The 24,212-nt window shown below is 42.7% G+C and overlaps 1 protein-coding gene across 5 annotated transcripts in view; it reads left to right on the top strand.

The window, feature by feature from the left end:
- Csgalnact1 (chondroitin sulfate N-acetylgalactosaminyltransferase 1) overlaps positions 1-24,212 on the top strand; it is a 204,184-nt gene that overhangs the window by 155,893 nt on the left and 24,079 nt on the right. For all 5 annotated transcript variants that reach the window (XM_070016566.1, XM_070016564.1, XM_070016565.1 and 2 more), the window contains exons 4-5: positions 21,497-21,713; positions 23,290-23,391. In XM_070016566.1, coding sequence (XP_069872667.1) covers positions 21,497-21,713; positions 23,290-23,391 — 319 coding nt within the window. The remainder of the gene's footprint in view (positions 1-21,496; positions 21,714-23,289; positions 23,392-24,212) is intronic.

The following is a 24,212-nucleotide window of genomic DNA, read 5'->3' as shown; positions in this document are numbered from 1 at the left end:
AACTCCTCTTCTTGCCTTTCCAAAAAAGACCCTATTGTCAGCAGTGCATTTTTATTTTATTTTTTCAGCCTGTCTCTTTTCCCTTCTTTCTCTCAAATACATTGGTTTGTGAAAACCAGTGTGAGCTGCCGCCACCTTCCATCTGCGGCCCAGGCTGTCTTGTCGCGCCATATATTTAGAACGCCTCAATTAGTAGCGTGCTCTGTGCTATTTCCAGAGGGGCTGGGAAGTCAGATGGAAGAGCTGGTCCACTGATCAGGACTGGCTTCTGCATGCTGCTCACTTTTCTCCTCCCATCCCCAGAAGTTAGAGGTATTGGGAGCAGGGAGGAGGGACATCAAGAAAACAGATGTCTAGTGAAAGCAACCAGCCTATGTGGTCTACACACAGACAATTGGTCATTTTCTGAGCTTGGAAACAGACATTTGCTTCTGCTTATGCCATCCAAGAAGAGAAGGAGATTTTGGTTAGTATGCACAGGGCTGGAAAATGTGTGCAAAAGCATCATAACGGATAGAAATCCATTTAGCTGACTACAAAGGAAAGATTCCCCTTAAAAAAGATTGAAGGAGAGTGTTTAGGTTATTAAGTTATAATTTAAGTCACTCCAGTAGGTTAGTAAAGCTAGGGAAAGATATTACTGTAAAGGGGGCTAGTGAAATTCTCAGTGGTACAAGCCTGCCTCTCTCTCTCTCTCTCTCTCTCTCTCTCTCTCTCTCTCTCTCTCTCTCTCTCTCTCTCTCACACACACACACACACACACACATACACACACACACACACATACACACACACACACACACACACACTTTAAGGCATTGGTTGTTGATAAGTTATATCATGGGTTCCTTTGATCTGGTCTTGGCTGAGTGACCACTTGTCATACACAAGTAGAATTCTTTATCCACAGAGGTTGATTAAATGTTGAAGGACTAAATGAATTCAAGGAAAGAAGGACATGAATGGCTTTTTGACTCTGTAGTGTGTTGGGGAAAGTTTTGGGTTTTTTGACTTTACCATTGAGATCAAGACCAGGCAGAATCTAAACAAATAAATGTAACTGCAGTAACTGTGGTAATGTTCAATACATGTTTGCTAATGTTGTTTAGAGGACAACAGGTCTCCCTCATTTCTCCCCCCTTTCCCCACCCCACCATGTTGATCATGGGGCTTGAACTCTGGTCCTGGACATTTGTCTCTCAGCTCTTCAGCTCAAGGCTAGCATTCTACCACTTGAGCCATAGCACACCACTTTCATCCTCCAGTCTTGATATCCACTTTCAAGCAGAAAGCTAATCTTACTGTAGGCTTGGTGCTTCTGTTTGTAATCATCATGGTTCTCCAGTCATCTCTTCCTTCGGGAGATGGAGCCATGCGGGCTCACACTGCTCTCTGCTGTCAACCCTTCTTAGGTGGCACAGCTTCTTCATCTCAGTACCATCTTCCGCCTGTCGGAAATGCATCTTCTGCTTTTCCAATGGAGCCAGTGTTCCTCCCTCAATTTCCTTGCACAGAATCACAGCTGCATTGAAGAGATTTTCAAGAATCCTGCCTCAGTGTGAAATGAAAACCTTCTAATTCTACTATCACTGGGGGCAGGGGAAATGGAGTGGACCACCTCATCCTGCTACTGCTTGTTTGCTTCAGTTTGGTTTGGAGTCAGGATGCCTGGATTCAAGCCTCACTGACCATTTACGCAGCACATGCATCCAGGGTGCACAAGCTCTCTGCAATGCAGTTTCTTTGTAAAATCAACACCATTAGGATGGATTCTGTGGGGTTGTTGCAAGTAGTATGTGGGTGAATACGCACAGGGCTTTCCCAGTAGTACATGATGCAATAAATATTAATAATTATTACTATTTTTGTTATTTGCTGGTAGGCTTTGGAGAAAAGCATTTTCCTAGCCCCAGAAACACTTTAGATTTCTTTCCTGGCTCTTCACATTCTCTTGAATTGTAGCTTACTTTCAATAGACTCCATTAACTCATGGTCAGTTCATTTCCCTTTCTGAACTTAACCTTACTGTAGATAAAAGTATTCTTTAGTGAACAAGTTAGATTCTGATCTAACCGACGGTTAATGTTACAGTCAATGTTGCGTTTTGTAATGGTTGTATTGGAACGTCTGCACTATATTAACCTTATTTTTGGTGCATAGAGTTTCTGTTGGCACAAGTAAGTGGCTCTGGGGAGGCTGTGGCATGGAGGCTTTTGGATTTAGGATAAATGCCAGTGTTGATCCATGTTTATTTCGGCATGTCTTTCAGTGTGTGATTTTGTTTTGTCATCTCATCTCTTGGACTGCTGACTGTTCTCCAGCTCTAAGCCTTCATTAACTAGAGAGCCCAGTGATTTCACGGTCCCTGTGCTGTTTTTAATTAGGATTCCCCATTGGGTGTTGGTGGCATAGGAAAGACGCCCCGTTGGCATATTCTCCACCGAGAGCTACCGTGTCGTGCAGACAGGTGCCAGGTGCCTTAGTCACTACTGCAGACAGACCTCTGAGGGCTCTGGCTTCTGAACCTGTTGGAATTTATCAACAGTTGGCCTTTCAAATCCTGACTGCTTTTTCTCTTCTGGGAATTTACCCATGTTTCTTCCTGTTCATCATGTTAATTGCTATTAGGTTCCAGTATCTCCGGCCCAGAACTCAGTTGTCTTAGTCATTTTCCTTCATGGAGAGACTCTGCCATGCTCTTGACCTGTAGTGGTCCTTCCTCCTCTTGAGCTGTGATCAGAGACCTCCTTCTCATGGACATGGGCTGCCCAGAGCCCTTTTTAATCTGGAGAGGGTTTGGTTAAGTGAGAATATTAATATCAGAAATATGTCCTTTCCTTCCCAGGTGCCGGAACTACTGCTGGGTACTGGTTGCTGTGGAATTGTTAATCTTTAAAAAAGCAACGCTGTGCTTTAGGATATTAACATGATAGATGAGTCTCTAGGGCAAAGTCTGAGTAAATGTTAAAGCTAAAGCTTTCAGGATTAAAACTGAAGCTCTTTAGAACTGTCAATGGGAGGGAAAAATAGGGGTAATTCTTCAAAAGAAAAGCGTTGGATAAAAGCATGAGTTGGCACCTGAATGTAGGTTAGCTCTCTTTCTCCAAAAATAATGGGTAGAAGATTTCCCTTTGCTTTGGCTTCCTCCAAAGGCACGTAGTAAATCCTGACATCCTTCCAAGCAGACATGAAGTACTAGATAGCACTTTCAAGCACCGTTCTTTTGATATGGTTATTGAAAACTGACTATGTGCCAGCCACTGCTTCCAGACACCAGAGAGCCAACGTGAAATCCAGACAAAAACCCTGGTTGTAAGGCTTATGCCCTAGTTGGGAGAGCATTAAATGCAAACCTAGGGAAGAAGTAGGTTACAGCTCGAGGAAAGACAATTCTTTTTGAAAGCAACAGAGGGGTTTCAGGGAGGCGACTGCTGGGAGGATGCCAGTCTTAAATGAGGCAATCAGACTAGATTTCACTGAGAAGATGATAGCTGAGCAGTGAAAACTGAGGTAGTGAGCCAGTTGTGTATCTTCAGGAAGAAGGTTCTGGGTAGGAGAGTTAAAAAAAAAAATCCATCGCATAAGCTCAGAGCCATTAAAGGAGCACACTGTAATTCACTGAGATGGGAAATGTGTGTGTGTGTGTGTGTGTGTGTGTGTGTGTGTGTGTGTGTGTGTGTGTGTGTGTGTGTGTGTGTGTTACACGAACATTTATATACCCATACACAATATGTTCTGGAAGATGACTGATGGCAGCCATCATAGTATTAGTTTACTAGAACTGCCCTAGTGATGAACTATTATAGACTAAGTGGTAGAAACAATAAAGGTTTATTTTCTTATTCTTTCAGTTACTGAAAATCTAAGGTCAAGGTGTCTACAGGCCTGATTTGCTTTGAAACTTTTCTCCTTGCCCTGCAGATAGCTACCTTCTTGCTATGCACTTCCTCTGTGAGTGAAAATCCTTGGCATCTCTCCTAGGTGTCCAGATTTCCTCTTCTTCCAAGAACACAAGCCAGATTTGATTGGGGTCTATCCTAGCAGCTTTATTTCAGGACGACCATAAAATCCATTCTTCTATGGTCTGGGAAGGGTTGATTTCTAGGGGAAGATATTCTGAGCTGTATCCTGAGGGACAGATGGGAGCTGACATAAGAAATAAAAGTGGATGGGAATGAAGTGGAATTGTAGTTTTGTACAACAGGGTTAGCAAGAGCTTGGGGAATTCATGGAGCTGGAATCCATTTTGACAGAAGCTTTGGAGTTGGGGTCTGGACATGTTACAGTGAAGCCAGAGATACATTTAACAACCAGATAGAACAGTCTGTACACTGTTTATATACTTTGGCCTTTATCATGAGATTCCAGGAAAGCACTGAAGAGGCTGAAGAGAAACATGGTGTTAACAGAATGGTATTTAGCAATATCGGGTGGACTGCTCTATGGACAGGGAATTGGAGGTTCTACTGAACTCTCCTGTGGTGCCCTCAGGCTGAGAAGCTCCCCTTCTAAGCTGCCACTGCAGAATTAGGGAGAAGGGAAGTAGAGGATCCAGAGATTCTGAGGGAACAGAATCCATAGAACCTGATGGCGACCAGGCAGAAACAATAGTAAGCACTGACGTAGAGATCCCCTTGTGTGCTGAACATGGGATGGAGAGGGAAAGGCTTGGGTAGCCAATATGCAATTTATGGTTTCTCAGGAGAGGCAGAGCTAGGCACACAATGGGAGACAATATGCCCAGGTCTGGAGGTTGATGTTGATTTTGTGGGCAACACACATCAGTGAGGTATCTAAGACAGTTTGGAACTCAAAAGCTCGATTTCTAGAGCATTACTAGGGCATTACTAGGGCACTGATGCAACTTTAAATAATAGGGGTGGGTTGGATTCTCTGGGTATGCACCATGGGATGCTGGCTGAGAGAAGAACTCTGAGGATACCCACCATTAAGTAACAGGCAGAGAGCAAGGGCACCCATGAGGGAGATGGAGAGGAAGGCAGAAGACTTGGGCACCTTACAGAACAAAGGAAATTTTGTATGGAGAGAGTGAGCCTTTGTAGGGGATCCAGAGGAAAGGTGATCACATTCGATGGCCTGCGATTAGTCAGGACATCTTAGTGGTGTGCAGGGGCAGAAATAAGATTGCAAGGGGATAAGGAAAAGAAGAAGGGAAAGAATTAGTCTTCATGTGTAGACTGTATAAACCAATAAGATATAATAGGATATACTCATCACATTTATCACAAAAGGTAATTAAAATCACATACAATGAAAAGTTTAGGTCCTTAGTATAAACTAAGCCCCATTTCAGGTGTCCAGTGGTCATCTGGGAAGAACAGACTGAGAGTATCTCTCTCCATCACCACAGAAAGTTCCATTTGATAGTGCTGATGCAGCTGCTGCCCAATGGAGGAAAGAACTACAGCAGCAAAACTGCTATTCTGTGTGTGTGTGTGTGTGTGTGTGTTTCATGAAAGAGACATTGGATATTCAGTTGATGAGAAGAGCTCACATGCAGATGCATGCATTTGTTAGCCTATATATCTGGTTGCTGCTGTGTCCATAAAAAGACCCCTCCACTCTTGCCAGTATTTTGAAACCTTGAAAGAAATTTACAGTGAATGCTTACAAGTGTATTCAGAAGTTCCTGAGGAAGAGAACATACTTGCTTTATCTCAGACAGCTCTGTAATTTCTAGCTGTGCACATAAAACAGGAGTTGGCACACACTTGTTCACTTAGACCCTGACTCACTCTTTGGGCAGTGCCGTGCTGGGGACCTGGATCAGAGTATGTTCACGTAGCAGCGGCACTGCCTGAGTCCCAGCTCCTGTGCTAAGCATTAAGGATCTGGAGATGATTGCATGGTGTGACGATAAACTTTTGGCTATGAGAAGAATGCTTGTGCCTTGTGTGGGCCTCTTTCCCAGGAGTTGTTCTAAGGTTCTCATGATATGTCCCACGCTGTGATTTAGGGTTCAGAGGAGGTTTGGGTCGCCTTTGATGAAGACTCCTTGGGCAGGGCTGGTTATCTAGAGATCAATGAGCTGGATATTCCCTTAAGGTTCACCTGTCCATAGGTTTTCATTGACCTCTGGTTCAGTGCCATCCATTTGTCAGGTCTTAGGTTATACAGTCTATTTTGTATGGTGTGTGTGTGTGTGTGTGTGTGTGTGTGTGTGTGTGTGTGTGTGTGTGTGTGTGTGTGTGTGTGTGTGTGTGTGTGTGTGTGTGTTTGTGTGTACGTGCGATGGAAGCTGAACCCAGGGCTTCATACATTTTTCTTAACTTTTTCAGTCAAGGCTCGCTCTTTGCCACTTGAGCCACACACATCTCCCCTTCTGGCTTTTTGCTAGTTAATTGGAGATAAAAATTCTACTGGTTTTGTCTGCTGCCACTGGCTTCAAACTAATTTCCTCAGATCTCAGCCTCCAGAGTATCTAGGATTACAGAAAGGAGCCACCAGTTCCCAGCACAGAATAGATTTGAAAATAAGATGTGGTTCCTGTTACAGTTGGGAAAACAAGACATCAATACAATAAAAATGTTACCAAGATGAGTAAGGACCATGAGGATGATACGCAGAGCAGAGCAGCAGGCCGGATAGGCATGCGACATTCAGGAGACAGCAAAGAGCCCTGGGGGCTCCTGTACTAGACAATAAGATTGGATAAAAATAAGATATGCTTGAAAAGCGTGTCATTTTATGAGCTACACCTGAGAGTTGTTCTCATGATGAGGGTATTGTCTGATTAATCACAGCCCTTAACATTTGGGGAAAGAATTTCAATGTGATACTTAAGGTGATGGAAAATAGGTACTTGGATAGATAGGCGAATGGCATGATGCACATGAAGAGCTTGCTAAGTATATGGACCTAGAATTCCTCCCTCAGCAGGAGACCCGGCAGAGCAGAGCACAAGTTAAGCTGCACTGATCTAGCTTGAAGTTGCAGAGCAAGACAGTGTTAGAATGACCCCTTACTGGTCACTTCTGGTGTAGATTCTCATCTTAACGAATGCATTCCTGGAGTAAACTTTATGGAGCTGTGCAATAAAGAGAGCAAGCCCATGTTTCTATATATATATTTCACAGCCTCAGTGTATGATGCTTCACACCCCTGAACCTCAAAGAATTAGATTTCCCTAGCTAGTGCTTGAAGCTCAGTGCTTTGACATTTGTGCGCTGGGTCATATTTGTATAAAGTTCACTATTGGGTTTCTACTGAGAATTAGGTATGTAGGCTGTTGAAATATGCGTAGGTTGAGTTGCTTGAATTCAGATCTGACAAAGTAAGCTCACTGTGTTGAGAAATGTCCTTTTAAGGTCTGCAGAGAGCTATCTGTCACCCATGTGTTTATGTCACACCTGGCTCTTGAGCAGATTCCCAATGTGTGGGGGAGGAGGACAGAATTTTCTTCTGAAGACCCTATTTCATGATATCCACTGAGCAAGATCTTTTCTGTACCTGAGACAAGAAGTGTGGCTCTCTTTGTTAGGTCCTTGTTAACCCTCACAGCTTGAAAAAGGAGCTTGATGAGGAACACGTGATATCTAGGATTTCCGTATCTGTACGGGCATGAGCATCACTTAGTCTTGAATATTTGCCTGGTTAGAATACTAACTTTTTATGGCATTAGGATTTTTGTAAGCCTCTGATACTACAGTTAGGACATAATAAACGTAAGAGTGAGCATAAGCCAGACTTCATGAGAAAAAAATGGAGTGACATCCAGGTTTTATAATACAATATTGGAAGGAGAAGAATAAAGTTGAGCTGTGTCAAGTGATTATTTCTGATAGAACCTGAGGCCACCTGCAGGTCTGCACAACTACTGATGCCTAAATTGTACTTTGATAAGCCTCTTTCTCAGCATGAATTGACTCTTCCAGTCCTGGAAAAACCTCTCCCAGGGTTATCCCAGAGAACAGTTCTCATTAAAGAATGGACAGAGTTGGAGGAATTCTTTTTCTTTTGAGTTGTGGCTAAGTGTCATGATCTTTGTCTGGGACAGCTGTAACTATCAGACAGAGTCCTGAAACTCAGAAGACAATTTTATACAAGTAGATTTCTGACCCCAAGTTTCACATTTCCTCATATTGTTTTTCTATTTCCATCTCTTCACATCATGACAGACCCCAGAGCAGTCGTTAATACTCTCTGCCCTCTGAGGTCTGAATTTTCCATTCCACATCTGTAGCACCATCAAATAAGCCCTTCACTAGACACTCGAGACTTCTCAGGGTTTCCTCTCTATACTCTTCTCATAGAAATTTCCACTGTCTCAACATTAATAGCGTAAAATGACAAGGATTTTTCAATATAGGGCCTACGGAGACCATTATTGTTTCCCACAAGGGAAAGATGTGGAATGCACTTAGAGATTCATTTAAGGAGAATAACGAGCCCAGAAGTCTGAAAACACTTCTTGATGCCAATGTTGTTCACTCTGGTTTCATATGAATATAGGCCTTCGCAGGACAAATAATCTCAGTCACATCTGAGCTCTGCAACATTAACTTTGCTTTAGTGATGCAGTTTACAGGAATTTAGAGCAATTCAGCAGTAGAGATGAGGAGGCGTTGTTTGTACCATTACTTCACTCTTAGATTTGCTTTGAAGAGAAGCAGTATGTTTCTGGGTAAGTAGCAATGTCATGAGACTGAGAGGCAATGGTGGAGGGCAGGTGTGGAGGTGGGGGGATGATTTGCCCTCCATCTGGAAAGCATGAAATTATGGAACCATTGAAATCATCCCCTAAGCAATATTTTCCAACCCTGGCTGCACATTACATTGTCTTAGGGGAGCGCAGGGCCTACGATGAAGTAGTTAAATCAAAATTTGTGTGAATGGAACCAGAGCATCAATGGTTTGAAAGCTCCTGGGTGACTTCAGTGGGCAGCCACAGTTGTGAACTTCTGCTTCAAATACATCACCATATCTAGAAGAAGACTATCTTTACGGCACAGAGTGCCCAAGCTCACAACTGTGACTGGGAAATGGGGGTCTCTGAAATGGTGGCTTTTAAAAAAAATGTTTTTGATCAGACATCATGAAATATATTCGATGTCATCTGTTTAACAACTACATGGCTTCATGAGAAATGGAGGTATTTTTGCCCCGTATCCTAAAATAATGTTCCAGCTAACATGTATCAAGTGCTTGTGATATTTCATGTATTGTTCTAAGTGCTACACATGTACCTTGGTCCTTATGAGAGTTCTGTTACATAGCTATTTCATTAGGATTACTTTTATGCTAAGGGTAAGTGCACAGGGGCCAAGAAAGACTGGATCCCTTCACACAGATCACCCATCTGGGGCTTTGAACCCAGGAACCTTACTTTTTTTTCCTGTTTCAGTCCTTTCCCAGGCACATAATCAAGAACTTCTTCGTGCAGTTGCTTCATACACATGTATATTGTGGCAGGCGAGTACTACGGGACTCATTTTTGCCACACTCTTATTGCTATGAATTAGGAGTCCATTAGGTGACAGAAGACCTGTATATTCACTGTTAGACAAATGATTTGTCTCAAAGTCATTATTCTTGGTAGATGGTCAATATTACCAATGCCTCTCCATCATTCTGTTTAGTTGTTTGTAATTTTTAATTTCCTTTAAGACTGCTTGTTTTCTATAAGGATTATTGGAGTAATATGTTGTTTAACTTCTGAGTATGTAGGAGTTATTTTTCTTTTATGTGAGTTGACTCTGATATGGTCAGAAAACACACTGTGTAGTTCAATACTTTTAAGATTGTATTTTATCATTTTATAGTCCAAGATGTCATTGATCTCGGTGTATGTTCCAAGAGTACTTGAAAAATATGTATCTTAAGTATGCTGTCTTGTAATAGAGTATTGTCAGTTAGGTCCAGTCGGCTGGTTGTATTATTTTTATCTTCTGTGTTTTTATCTTCTGATTTTATATTTAGCAGTTCTATCATAAGTTGAAACTCAAATTGTGGATTTACTTTTTCTTTTAGCTCTGTCAAGTTTTGTTTTATGCATTTTGAGGCTTTATTACTTGGTATATAGCTATTTGGTATCTGTCTTCCTCATAGATGATCTTTTATCATTTTTATAAGACACAAATTTTGTCTTCGTCTCAAGTAATTCTTTTTGTTCTAAAAATGTACCTTGTATGATAACAATTTAGTCACTCCTTTATAAATATTATTGTTTATGTGATATATCCTTCTCTATCTTTTTTCTTTTAATGTATGACTGAATTTGTAATTGGGTTGTGTTTTGTTTTTACTCACGGTGTCAATCTCTTCCTTTTAACTTGTATATTTAGACCATTTATACTTAAGATAGTTATGTTAGAGTTCATGTCTCCCAACCTCTGACTACAGAACCAAGGTACATTTCCTATTAGAGAGTTCAGCGAAAGATTACATTTAAAATACCTGCCAATGAAAACCTGAAAACCTGACCAAGGCAGTGACATTATTATTTGAGATCATCCACTTGAAAATTTTGCTAGAATAAACTTATTACTGCTATGTTCAGTTATGTAGAATTTTTTTGAGCGAGGGGTTGGGGGGGAAGAGTCTCAGTTACTCAGTTGTCTCTGTGTTTAGTGGACCTGGAACTCTTTTCTGAAGAAAAAAAAGTGTCCTCTTCAGGGAGCTCTCCCTGCTGCATAGAGACTGAGAGGCCTTGTGTTCTGGCACACGCCCTGTGGGGTCGGCAGAGTCTGTCAGTAATAGCAGAAGCACAGTGACTGATGGATGTCTGTGTTTACTCTAAATGAGCAGCATAGCATATTTACATGTTACAAGTTTGGCAAAGAAGGGAATACTAAAACAACTGCTCATGTTCTGTTTTGATGTCCGCAACACCATTTTTTTATGCTGGCCGAGCCAGTGGCTCAGAAATTTAGAAAGGACATGGTTGAGATGGCTTGTCCCTGCCCCCAGCCTGTCTAGAAAAGATTGATGGCTGGAAGGATGAGTGACTGGATAGCTAGAGCTAGAATCACCTGAAGGCTCACTTACTCTTAGATTTGGCACCCGGGCCGTGACAACATGAGCATCAGGTATGCTCACTGGAATTCCTGGATGTGATCCGTCCTTGTCTGTGGCTTCTTTGTATCATGGTTCCATGAGAAAAGGTAGATACTACATGATCTTGGCTCTCTTTCCTTATCCAACCAGTCAAAGGGCCACTCCAGTTCCAAAATGTGAAAGGATACAGACTTCTGATGGGAATGTGTTGATGAATCTGGAGGTCATATCTCAGCTGAGAAAATAAGTGCTTAGAGAGTACTATCTAAATAGCCCAAGTATTATATAACACCATGGGTTCTCTAAAAGAAAATTCTTATAGTAGCCAATTTTTAAAATAACATCTGAAATCATGCATCTATTTAGACCATGTTATGTTGATGTCTTATGAAATTATTTTTGTTCTAGTCTTCAGGAGTACCACATCAGTCATATAACACATTAGAGAACTGACTGAAGGAATTTTACAGAGGCAGTAGCTGTCATAACTCGATGTGACAGTGGCCTTTCTTATGGTTTGTTGCTGTGCCGTGCTCATAGTGGGTTGATACTGTTTTGTAGCTGGGTTGCATAGCCAGGGAAACTGAGGCTTTTGGAATTGACTTTGCCCAAAGTCTTAAAACACATTATTGGTGGGATGGCATTAACATTCAACTCTCACTTTCTCCCAGGCTAGACAGTCTCTGTACAAATTTTCCCTGGCTTTGTTGTCCAAAGGATTTGCCACTAAGTAGGAGAATAGCATGACTAAAACATAGCTTGGCAGTCAGAGTGGGTTGCTCTGTTTAAAAGGACATTCCTGCTGAGTTGACAAGACTCCAGCTGCCAGTATTCAGTATTTAAGTTGTTTCCTAGTAGTTCTTCACCTCAAAGGAAAAATGCTTCTGACTTTTTCCTTGTGTGTCGTGTTTTCTTTGGGGGATCAGTTGAAGTGTGGGTCTCTGTGCATGTGTGTTTCCCAGAATGCAAAGGCAAGTGTCACAGGGCTCATTTTTGTGACTGATCTCCACGTGATGTCTTCTTTTTTTTCAAGGTGCCGTGGTGATTATTGGAACATACTTTTTCCAGCATAAGACTATGATTATTATGGGTTATGTTTTAGCTATAGTAGTTGTCCAAAAATAAAAAGAAACTCCTACACCGAGATCCAAACAGATCTAACAGCCCATCTGTTGCAAATGTTGAGATGCTCACAGTCTTCTGTGGTTTCAAATCTGCTCAGCCCATCGACTTCATGTCTTATTGTATTCTTTACCTGACCCCTGTCTTATTCTTGCAGCTCTTCTGCCTTAATTAAAATACTTCCATGTCTGGGCAGTCTTCCCAAAATCTCTGCCGGGCTGTGGTTTCTCCCAGAGCCGTGGCCCTTGCCATAACACAGTATAAGAGCTGTTCATTTCAGTTTCTCTGCTCCACTTTGCAACCCCTCCTAGGCAGAGTCCATGTTTTATTCATCATTGTATATTCTTGTCTATTACCAAAAATGGGAGGTGCCTGTGGGTGGATTGAGTGAAGAAGGAGTCACCAGATTACTGGGTTAACAAAAGCAATCTCGTCTATTCATTATTGTCTTGCCTGTGCCGCCCTTCTGGCCTTAGAACACTTGCAAGAAATCATACATTATTCAGATTTCATTAAAATGCTGCCAGTGTCCGGGCCCTAGCTTCGGGCTTCCGCTGTATTAAGAAGTAGGTATTATGGGGAAGGCAAGGTTAGGAACTACAGGTGTGTTTTTCACATTGGTTTTCTTTTTGTAATACTGTGGTGCCAACACAGACATCTAACACCTGCCTTGTGGGAATTTGGTCACAGCCTGACTCTCATTAGTAACTTCATTGATTTTGGACCATTTATATAACTTACTATAATGCTTAGTTCTTTTTTTGTGTGCCCGTCCTTAGGCTTGAACTAGGGTCTAGGCTCTGGCCCTAAGCTCTTGTACTGAATTCTGTACTCTACCACTTATGCCACAGCTCTATTTCTGGATTTTTTAATGGTTGATTGGAGATAAACATCTCACAGACTCCTGCCAAAGCTGGCTTTGAACCATCATCCTCAGGCTTCATTCTCCTGAGTAGCTAGGGTTACAGGCATGAGCCACCAGTGCCTGGCTAGTTCTTCATTTTTTTTTCCTGACAATTCCTAATACCAGTCTGGGGTAAACTAGTGCTTCCTGAAAGCTTAGTTCTCACTTTAGTAAGGCCTGATGTGAGACCCAAGAATTAATTTGGGTTTCATAAACTTATATAGAGAGACTGTTATGAGATACTGTATCTCAAAACCATTAAAAAATATTAAGTAAATGTGGGGCCATGTCTTACTATGAGTGACACTGTAATTTTAGTTACCAATATAATTATAGTTTATAGCTAATAAAGAAAATAACTGATAGGATCAAAATAATATCAAAACATATGTGTGTGTGCACACACACACGTGCACCAAGAGCAATAATGTATTCAGTGATTAATGGAACAAAGCAAAAGGGTAATAGGATAGAACTGTATTGATAATTATTGATATTATCACCATCACTGAATATTACTTGTGCATCAAACATGTATTCTTTATACTATATATATATTACTCATGATAATCTTCCCTATGAATAAGTAGATATTATTTCTATATTTGAAAGACAAATAAATTATCCTATTCTTTAGGATTTAAGGCTAACTTTTCCGATGTATATTTGAAAACTTAGCTAGTTTTTTGAAGCATATTTTTTTCTTTTTTTTTTTTTTCCTTTTTGGTCATGGGGCTTGAACTCTGGGCCTGGGCGCTGTCCCTCAGCTCTTCAGCTCAAGTCTAGTGCTCTACCACCTGAGCCACAGTGCAGCTTCCTGCATCTTTCTTCTTAAATTATTAGTATACATTAGTTGCACAAGATGGTTTTTATTGTGACATTTCCAACTTGTATATAATAAATCTTGGTCAATCTTGCTCCCTCTCTAATAGCCTCCCTTATTCCCCTCCTCATTTCGTAAAACAATTAAAAGTTTCATTGTTCTATCTTCATATATGCAAATGAACTATTTCAACTATGTTCATGCTCTCTCACCTCTCAGCCCTCTCCCTACCCATTGATATTCCTCAGCAGCACCTCCTTTACTTTTCAGCCTTTTTTTCTTAGTGTTTATTAATTGCGCCAAGAGTTTTCACTGTGGCATTTTTAGATGTGCATGTATTATGTTTTGCTCAGAGTAACCCTCTCTATTGCTTTCTGTTTTCTACCCCACAACCCACTGCTGAGCCCGGCTTCCTTCAGAAACCTCATGTCATCTTCATACATAGTTGCAGTGGATTCTGAAATTATTCACCTTCCATCTTTCTTTTTGCTTCTCCTCTTTCCCTCATCTCTGTACATAGTCCCATCATTAGAATTATGCTCTATGTATGTGTATATATATGTATATATACATATATGTTACATATGGACCTGTCCACAAATGAAGTGTCTTTCTTAATGGTTTTCTTTTTTAAATTTTTTATTGTGAAAATACTGTACAGAGGGGTCACAGTCACATGAGCAAGGTAATGAGTACATTTCTTATCAAGCATTGTTGCCTCCTTTGTTTTTCCCCTACCATCCCTTCCCTCCCACTTTCACAACTACATTTCTCCCCTCTCTGCCCCCCCACCTAAGTTGTAAAGTTCATTGTTCAACAGTGTCTTGTACATCTCATTGTTACAATGGGTCAACCTGTATCCCTACTTAAACATTGTGTTTTTTCCCTTCCCCTCCCCAAATTATACCGACATCAAATATACTGACAGGGGTTATACCATGGGGGAGGAACATACAAAGCAACAAAAAAATCACATGGGACCTTATAAATATGTTAGAAACAATAGCAAGCAAGAAAAAAACCACTTGTCTCCCTACGTTGGGGTTCATTTCACTTAACATCATCTTATCTGGTCATATGTACATAGCTTTTGACCTTTTCTGCTTGTCCCAGACATATACTAGTTATTGCAATTAAGGGAAACCATCAGACCTATGTTTCTTTGGGGCTGGCTTACTTCACTTAATATAATTTTTTCCAAGTCTTTCTATTTCTTAATAAATGGGGCGATGTCATTCTTTCTGATGGAGGCATAGAATTCCATTCTACTGCTGAAAGTCAATTTGAAAGAGAAAGGAGGAACAAATGGGAGTTTTAAACATCCTTTTTTATGACAAAGTTCATTTACCTCGGAAGAGCTAACTATGACATTTGTCTTAAATTCACGCCATCTGCCTGCACACACGTCATGTGTGACCTTGGACAAGTTACTTGCTTGAATTCTCGAAAGGCCTCCATTCTGTCTGTCTGTCTGTCTGTCTATCTATCTATCTATCTATCTATGTCCTTATCTGTAACAGGATGTAAGGAAACACCCTGCAAATACTGGTAAAGGTGCTTTGAGTCAGGGGTAACATAAATTTCAGTCAGGTCTTCTATTTTGATGGTAAGTCAGTCACATAGCTCTGTGTGTGTGTATGTGTGTGTGTGTGTGTGTGTGTGTGTGTGTATATGTGGACAAGGTCAGTGTGTGTGTGTGTGTGTGTGTGTGTGTGGACAAGGTCAGTGGTGAGCCGAGGACAATAGCTTGGCCTTGCATTCCGTGGCCTTTGACCTTTTAACTCCTATTCATTGTTGCTGCTCCTATCTTCAGCTTTCTGCCTTTCCGACAATATCCTGGGTAGATGGTTCTGTGGTGTGTTTGCGCAAAAGGTCTTGGCAGCTGTTGGGAAATATGCCCTGATAACAGCCACCTTGGCTTCCCTTCCTCCCGTGTTTGTTTTAGAATCCCTACGGAACTCCTCCCTCGGCCTCTCTTCTCACCGCCTAGCTGTTTGAACTCTATTTAGTATGTAGGCATCTCGCATGTGTAACTTCGAATCATTGACTTCTTAAAATAAGGTTACTGAGAGAGAAGCATCTGCCATTTTGTCAGATAAAATAAGAACCTGAGGAGACAGCCGGAGCTGTGTGCCCTGTGTCTTGAGCAGTCTGTTGTCTGGGTCTGGCCAACTTGAGCCAATATCGAGGACGAAATGTAAAGAGCCCTGATTTCCAGGACAGTCACATCCTGAGTCTGCATATCACCTGGAACAAGTTAAACTTAAAGACCGGCAGAATCTCTTCCCCCTTGCCTTTCACTGATATGGCTTGCTTCATTCTCTGTCTTTGATGTTTAGTCTTGCTGCGTGCAGCCTTCCTTCTCTCTTGTTCTTGCACTGTTGTTTCTTGGGCTTCCCTGTTTCCCTTTCCGGCCTGGCCCTCGTCCTGCATTCCTTCAGTCATGTGCTTTCCGGTGCCCAACTTCCAGGCCTCCGTCCCTGCCCAGATCAGCACGACACCCCTTGTCCTCTCCTTCACCTGCAGTAAGCCGTGAATGTGAGCCTGAGCGTGACGTCACTTCAGCCCAGCAACCTCTACATGTTATTTTTAATGCCTTTCCGTGTCCTTCCTCAGCTCTATCTCCCATTGTCCAATGTCACCATCCCGGCCTTCCAATAGCCTCTCAAATGCATTATTCCACCCTTAAATCCCAGGATTCATCCATCCTCAGCTTTCCAACTGAGTTCTGCTTGGGACAGAGCCCAGGTCTTTGTCTAATTGAAGTCCTTCCCCAGACTGCAGATCCCACCCACTTCTCACCTCATTGTCAATGCCTCCTAATTAGTTACTTGTTCACCCTTTCCTCTGCATCTGTGAAGAAGTTCCATGTGTCTTTCCAATTTTCTTTTAAAGAAAACACCCCAGTCAGCTCTGTAAGTCCTTCTGACTTCCACTTTGTTGTACTTATTCTGTATTTAGCCGACAGTCTTGTCCCTTTCCCCCTCTCTCCCTTCCTTCCATGCAACAAATATTCATAAGGGATGTAGAAAGAAGGTTCTAGACTTCACGGAGCTGTCTTCCTCCTGGGAGGTGGGAATGACAAGAGTGATAAAAGTAGGAAGGTAGACAGGCTCGGATGATGTGCAGTGGAGAAACTAGAATGGGATAGTGTGGAAACTGTGGAGGCAGAGCCGCCAGGACAGCGACAGGAGGATCCCGAAACGGAGAAGGTGAGATCTTGAGTTGAGACTTCAGTGGTGAGAAGGATCTAGAACCTGGGCAGAGAATACCTCCAGATAGAGGGGAAAGAGATTGAAAAGTTTCTTCAGAGGCCAGAATAAACTTGCCAGGTGCAAGGGAAAGTACTCAGCTCACGGTGCCCCTCCTCAGTCCTCATCCCAGCCTCGCGGGCATCCCTGCCCCTTTTCTGAGGCCATTATGGGTAGGATCACCAGTAATCCTCCATACACCCCAGCATGCCAGTGCCCACACCTTACTGAACCTTGGTGCCGTGCCTGGCACTGCTGAGAAATCCTCTGCCCATCACTGTGTTCTCTGATACTAGGGTCTTGAGCCTCCTCAAGCCTGTTATGGACGGTGATGTTATCTTTGGCTCCTGAGTCTGTCTGTCTGTCTGTCTGTCTGTCTATCTATCATCTATTTCCATCTTCCTAACTATTCACCCAACTATATTTAATTGACAAATAATCATTGTAAACATTTATGTCATATCTGATGTTTTGATCTTTGCATACAATACAAAATAGAATGACTCATAATGGACATTTCCTTCATCTCACCAGTTTACCATGTGTCTGCGTTGAGAACATTAAAGCCTTATGTCTTATTAGTAGCTATGAATCTCCAGGCAGAGAAAACAGATCGCTAATACTTCTGTCTGAGATTTGGTACTGTTGACCAATGTCTTTCTTTTCCCAGCCCTTCCACCTCCAGCCCCTGGGTTCCGCCCTTGGCTACTATGAATTCAATTGTTTTAAATTCTATATATAAATGAAAACACACTGTATTTATCTTTCTGTATTTGACTGTTTTCACTTAGCATCATGTTCTCTACCTCTAACCATGCTGTCATAAATGGCAATTTTTTTTCTTTTAAAGGCCGAATTATATTCCATTATATATGTCCATTCCACACTTTCTTAATCCATTCATCTGTGACCCATTATCCATTGCAGGAGACTCAGGTTGCTCCCCTATTCTGGCTATTTTCAATGATGCAACAATGATTCTGGGAGTGAAGACAACTCTTAGATTTACTAGCCTTCTTGGTCTATAGACTTCCTGGATTATCTCACCCATAGGTACAGCTTCAGCTTCTGTAGTGGGAATAACCAGACCATTGTGTTGCCTATCTTTTGACTTCAAACCTACTCTCTTAGCTCCTCAAAGCAGCATAGCCAACACTTAACTCACACTCTTTCTTACCAGCATTTGGAGCCGCCTACATTCTTCTATTCCCTTCTCCTGCTAGGCCATTCTCCCACCAGTTCCTCTTCTATCCAGCCTCTTCTGCCTTTCTACCAGCTCCTCTACCAGGAGTTGGGTCAGGATGTTGCCGTATCCTGCTGTACCAGGCAACTCCTTCCCCTTGGCTTCAGATCAGAATCATTCCTTGTCATCCACCCGTGTGCTCCTCTGCTCTGAAGTGATTGTACTCAAAGGCCTCATCTCACCCTGCTAAAACACCAGATTGGTGCTCCTGAGCTCCAGGACGGTCATCCTTGTGTGGACTACTTTGGGGGCCCAGGCAGTGTAGCCTTCCTTGGCTCTCCAGTGGCATCTCCCATGGCTCTCCTACACATAGCTACCTTTTGTATTCTAGCCTTGCTGAACGGTAGCAAATCCTGCAAACATAACAAGCTGTTCTGTGTTTGTTTTGGTGGTTTTTCCCTTTCATTATCTGTACTTGGGCGTTGAGCCTTCCTTTGCATGCCTGCCCTGATTCCATAGTCTTGCCAGACACCCACACAATCTTGTGTTCTATCAAACTGCCCATACCTCCACCAGGTGGAGACGGTCTCCTTTCTGTTCTCCAACACCTAAGGCAGATTCTGGTATGTGCTTATTACATTATTTACACTTGTTTTGTTTATCTACGGGGCTTCTCTAATGTGTGAATTCAGCTCACACAGTTCTGTTCCTCTGTTTCCTCATTGAGAACTAGTAGTCTGAAAGAATAGACAGGCTTTGAAGCTAACTACTTAAGGTTTTCAAAGCAGGCCTTTGAGCATCCAAAGCAATAACCCTTCTCTTTTCCGTGACTGGTCCCAGCGAAACTGTCCCAGCCTCCCTGCCAATGGGAGCCACGGAGCAGTATGCCTGTTACCCAAGGTAGCAGTGGAGGCTTGGGCAGAGGCCTTTGTTTCTGTGTCAGCTCCTTCAGTCCCCCAGGCTTGCTGTCAATGCATTGCTCATTGTGGATCTCAGGCAGGTCATGCAGATGACGGTAGGGAATCTATGGTACCAGACACTGCTCTGTGCACCTAAAAGAAGTCTAAGGCTATTAAGACCTGGGCTGGTCTTAATAGGCAAAGCATGTAGAAGGGGAAGGTCAGAGAGAAGACCCTGGCAATGTGTGTGGAGATTAGGAAGTTCCATCAAAGAAAACAAGAGGGAAAGTGAAGAAGGAGGAAGTGGCTGGTGAGATGCTTTGAGTAGCTTCTTTCCCTAGAGGAGATGGAATTTTGTAGCTACTCCAAGACTGGGCAGTGCATGCTGAGCTGAGCTGGGGACTGAGAGAAGGAAGGAGTCGTGGAAGCATGGTGCTTTGTTCAATGTTACTAGCTAATTCTTTTTCCTGATGTTAAGAAACACCACCAGGGCTGGAAAAGTGGCTCAGTGGTAGAGTGTTTGCCTTGCATGCATGAGGCCCTGGGTTCAATTCCTCAGCACCACATAAGCAAACAAGTGGTGCTGTGGCTCAAGTGGTAGAGCGCTAGCCTTGAGCTGAAGAGCTGAGGGACAGCGCCCAGGCCCAGAGTTCAGGCCCCACGACTGAAAAAAAAACAACAAAAAAAGAAACATCACCATCACACCAATGATGTTAAGAACAGGGGGTGTTGGCCATGAGGGAAACTGTTTGCTCTTTAGGGAGGGGATACGTTCAAGGAGCCCAAGGAGGGTCTTCCTCATCTTCCTCACTGTGGAGCTGAGGTGCTGAGGCCATGTCTTCAGCCTGACAAGTGACACAAATAGAATTTCAGGAACGAAGGCTGGCAAGGTTTCACAGGAACCTCAGAAAACTTCTCCTTGCCTTCTGTGTCTTGTGAATGCACCTGTTACAGTAGGCTGCCTGAGGAAGGGCAGGAAAGGGGGAGGGGAGCATTATGGAGATTTACTGCTGGGCTCTTCATTTACTTGAGGCCCAGAAAGATGGAATTCTTCCCCCAGTAAATCTGCAGGGCAGGACTCCGAACCCAGGCCGTGTGGCTTGAGCTGTGTGCTCTGGAGCTCGGAGCCTCTGCTTAGAAGGAGGGGCGCAGATAAGTACATGGGAGCCTCCCACCGCACTGGAGACTTCACATGTTGCCTGCTTTCATGCTTCCAGAAGCTTCCTTGTATCCAGCACCAACCCCCTTCAAGATGCCCTTAATATATCACTTGTCTACAATGGCTCTAATGTCTAAGAGACAGTTTTTTGTGAAATGTTTTATTGTTATTGTAAAGGTGATATACAGAAGGGTGACAGCTATATGTCAGGTAATAAGTGCATTTTTTTTTGGACAATGTTCCCCCTCCCCACATTTAAGAGGTATTTTTAACATTTTTATTGGGAGGGCGGCTGGTCCTGGAGCTTGAACTCAGGGCCTGGGTGCTGAACCTGAGCTTTTTTTGCTCAAGGTTAGTGCTTCACCACTTGAGCCACAGCTCCACTTCCAGCTTTTTTAGGCAGCTAACTGGAGATGAGACTCTCATAGTATTTCCTGCTGTGCTGATTTTGAACCTTGATCCTCTCAGATCTTAGTCTCATAGTATTTCCTGCTGTGCTGATTTTGAACCTTGATCCTCTCAGATCTTAGTCTCCTTGTAGCTAGGATTACAAGCATGAGCTACCAGCGTCCAGCTCATTTTTTTTTTCTTAAGCAAGATCTCAATATGTAGCTAAGATTTACCTAGAATTCACAGTCCATTTGTCTCAGTTTCCCCAATGCTGGGATTATAGACATATACCTACATATACCCCAATACATTTTCAGTACAATAATTTAAATATTATATTTCCAACATAATAATTTAACTATTTTTCTAATCATATCACAGAAACTGTGAATAATAGAAAAGAAATAAAAAAGCAAGAACACATGCCACTCTACATTATATGAACTTTATTTTCCCATATTTCCTAATAGTCTTTTCATGAGTGCACCTGAAAAATACAAATACAGTTGTGCATCTAACATTACAAGCTTTTTCTCAAGTTTTTGTCCAGTCTCTATCACTGTAATTTTTTAAGTGATGGTATTTTTTATGTGTTTTGGCGTATCAATGGATCATTTGCAGTTTTCTAATAATTGTGGGATATAGAGATCAACTATTAGTTTTTAAAGTGCTCAAGTGTGGTTCTAAAAGGCTGCTCAGCAGCCAAGGGTAATTTCTTGAATTGTATCCCTTTGTCTTTCTGTTGACAGGGATCTACCGAACAGAAAGAGACAAAGGCACTTTGTACGAGCTCACCTTCAAAGGGGACCACAAACATGAATTCAAACGACTCATCTTGTTTCGGCCCTTTGGCCCTATCATGAAAGTGAAGAAAGAGAAACTCAACATGGCCAGCACACTTATCAACATCATCGTGCCGCTGGCAAAGAGGGTGGACAAGTTTCGGCAGTTCATGCAGAACTTCAGGTTGGTTGGTACCCATTGTGTCTGCCTTGCTCCTCTATCTCCCTCACCTCCCTTACCCCGGGTACAAAGGCACCTTTGTCTTCCTGCTCTGTTCTGCTCTTCCTAGGAAGTTTATCATTTGTATTATTTGCCTTTTTCTAAAGTCATTAGAACGTGCCTGATAGGCACATAATACCTTCAGTGTGAAGCATCGACAGGTAATCCCAACTATGTGGGAGTCAGTGGTTGGAGGATAGTAGTGTGAGGCCAGCCATGGAGAAAAATGTGAGATCTCATCTAGAAAATAACTAAAAAAAAACAGTTAAAAGGAGGAAAATGAAGCATCTTAACTCGCATTTAATAGTTCTCTGGGACACGGGGAGACGTAAAAGATATTTCAGGAGGCCTCAGTAAATTTGCTCAAGAGGTTTTGAAACATAATTATCTTTCCCATTTAAAAAAAAAATCTCTTTCTTTCTTTTTGTAATGGGAGACATTCAAAGATAAAGACCCAGAGAAAAATCTATAGCTCTGTTATTAGGAGAACCTTCCTGCTATGAAACAAAGCACACAGTGAAATAACAGATGAGCTTGAAATCAGTGACAAGAGAGGCTGAGGGAGATTTTGCAGCCAACCACAAACGTGAGGATGGTTTCAAAGGCCATGAAGGTGATTTTCGCTTAAGAGCAAGAAGAGCAGAGGGGCTGAGCCAGCATGCTTCCGGGCAATGGGCAGAAATAAAACAGGACCTGGGTTTGAGCTGGTGAGGCTCACATTCTCCTGATGAGGCCTCTCTGCGTGGCCACAGGTACAGGAGTCGTTGTGATACCAAATGGCCACGTGAAGCCTGGGAGGGTCCCACATGCACCAGGAATAGACAATAACAGCAACAAGGAAGGGGCCTGCTCCACTGAGCAGCCATGTGAGCAATGCTGAGCCCAGACACAGTATCTTGAATGCATCTCTGTGCCCTATGGAGTCATTATATGCACCCACGCACGTGCACACTCTGTCCTTCAGTGTTATGCTTAAGGCTAGTAGCATTCTACCACTTGAGCCACATCTCTACTTCTGGCTTTTAGGTGGTTAATTAGAAGATAAGAGACTCATGGACATTCCAGCCAGGGTTGGCTTTGAACTTCCATCCTCAGATCGCAATCTCCTGAATAGCTAGGATTACAGGCAGGAGCTACCAGTGCCTGGCTCCATCTGAGCTTTGGTTGGTTAACCTGCATATTTAAATTGCTCTGCTTTCTTAACTGGAAAAAAAAAATTCTGGACATTAGGCTAGCCAACCAGGCATATCTTAGAGCCACATCTTTGATCTCTTGACAATTGGCTTAGTTAATTTCAAACTCGTTTGTACCTTCCAAAATAGAAGGGAAGAGTAGGGAAGGGAAGGGAAGGAGAAGAGAGGGAAAAGGAAAGAGAAAGGGAAAGAGAAATGGAAAAGGAAAGAGAAAGGGAAAGGAAAGAGAAAGGAGAAGGAAAGAGAAAGGGGAAGGGGGAGGTGAAGAACAGGTAATAGTTGGTACCTTGTCTGCTAATGTGAAAACAGGAACAAGACACCAGACATGTGTGTATTTTGTTTTCCAGGGAGATGTGCATCCAGCAAGATGGGAGAATTCATCTCACCGTTGTTTACTTTGGGAAAGAAGAAATGGATGAAGTAAAGGGAATCCTCGAGAACACGTCCAAGTGAGTAGAGTCTGGAGCGGTAAGAAGGAGTCATGGTAACCGCACTCACAGTGCATAACCCAGGCTGAATCTTACATTTCCTTTTGTTTTCCTCCACACTGTGGGCAAAACAGGAGATTGATTACTGGCTGTGTGTAGGGGAATTTAGAGCCCTCTTTCCCGGGGAGACCACCCTGTCTGACACTGGTCTTCATTGTGCAGGGCTCATGTCTGTGACAGTGGAGATCAACTGCCTGAGCAGAAAATGTGGGGCATATGGGCTTCTGCAGGCGTCTCTGAGCTCCTGCATGACCAAAGGTGATCACTCTCAACACTGCAGATGCTACACTTTCACATGGAGAGCAAAGAGCAACGCTGTGTGCTGTGAGCTCTGTGTCAGCCACAGCTTGAAAAGCTGAGTGATTGATATTTATGCTCAGATCTCATCTACTGTAGCAAATGGTCTCTCCCTTTGCCTTTCATTCATTATGCTCTTAGAGATGCTAAGGAGAAGCCAGGGGAGACGGCTGAGGCAGGATCGTTGATTAAACCTGCTCAGTTGAGCAAAATCTATATTGAGCCAAAACCTTTAGACCCAAGATTGTGTATTCATACCTCTTTGATCAATGGTGTTGGGGGAGGAGGGGGAGTAAATATATTCAAAGGCAGAGTAGACGGATATTTTTCTCTGTCAAAATAAATCAGTAACCCCACATGGCACCTTGTAGCAATGAAGAAGCCACAGTAATACTGTCACACTCCACTTTGGTATGCGTGGATGTTTGCAGGCCTCAGCAGAGTGATCGGGTGGGTGGTTTGTCTATCAGTGATGCTTTGAGGGT

Source organism: Dipodomys merriami, unplaced genomic scaffold (genome assembly GCF_024711535.1).
Source record: "Dipodomys merriami isolate MVZ:Mamm:240054 unplaced genomic scaffold, mDipMer1.0.p SCAF_12, whole genome shotgun sequence".
NCBI lineage: Eukaryota > Metazoa > Chordata > Mammalia > Rodentia > Heteromyidae > Dipodomys > Dipodomys merriami.
The sequence above is the reverse complement of the archived record's forward strand: the minus strand, read 5'-3'. Positions and strand labels throughout refer to the sequence as shown.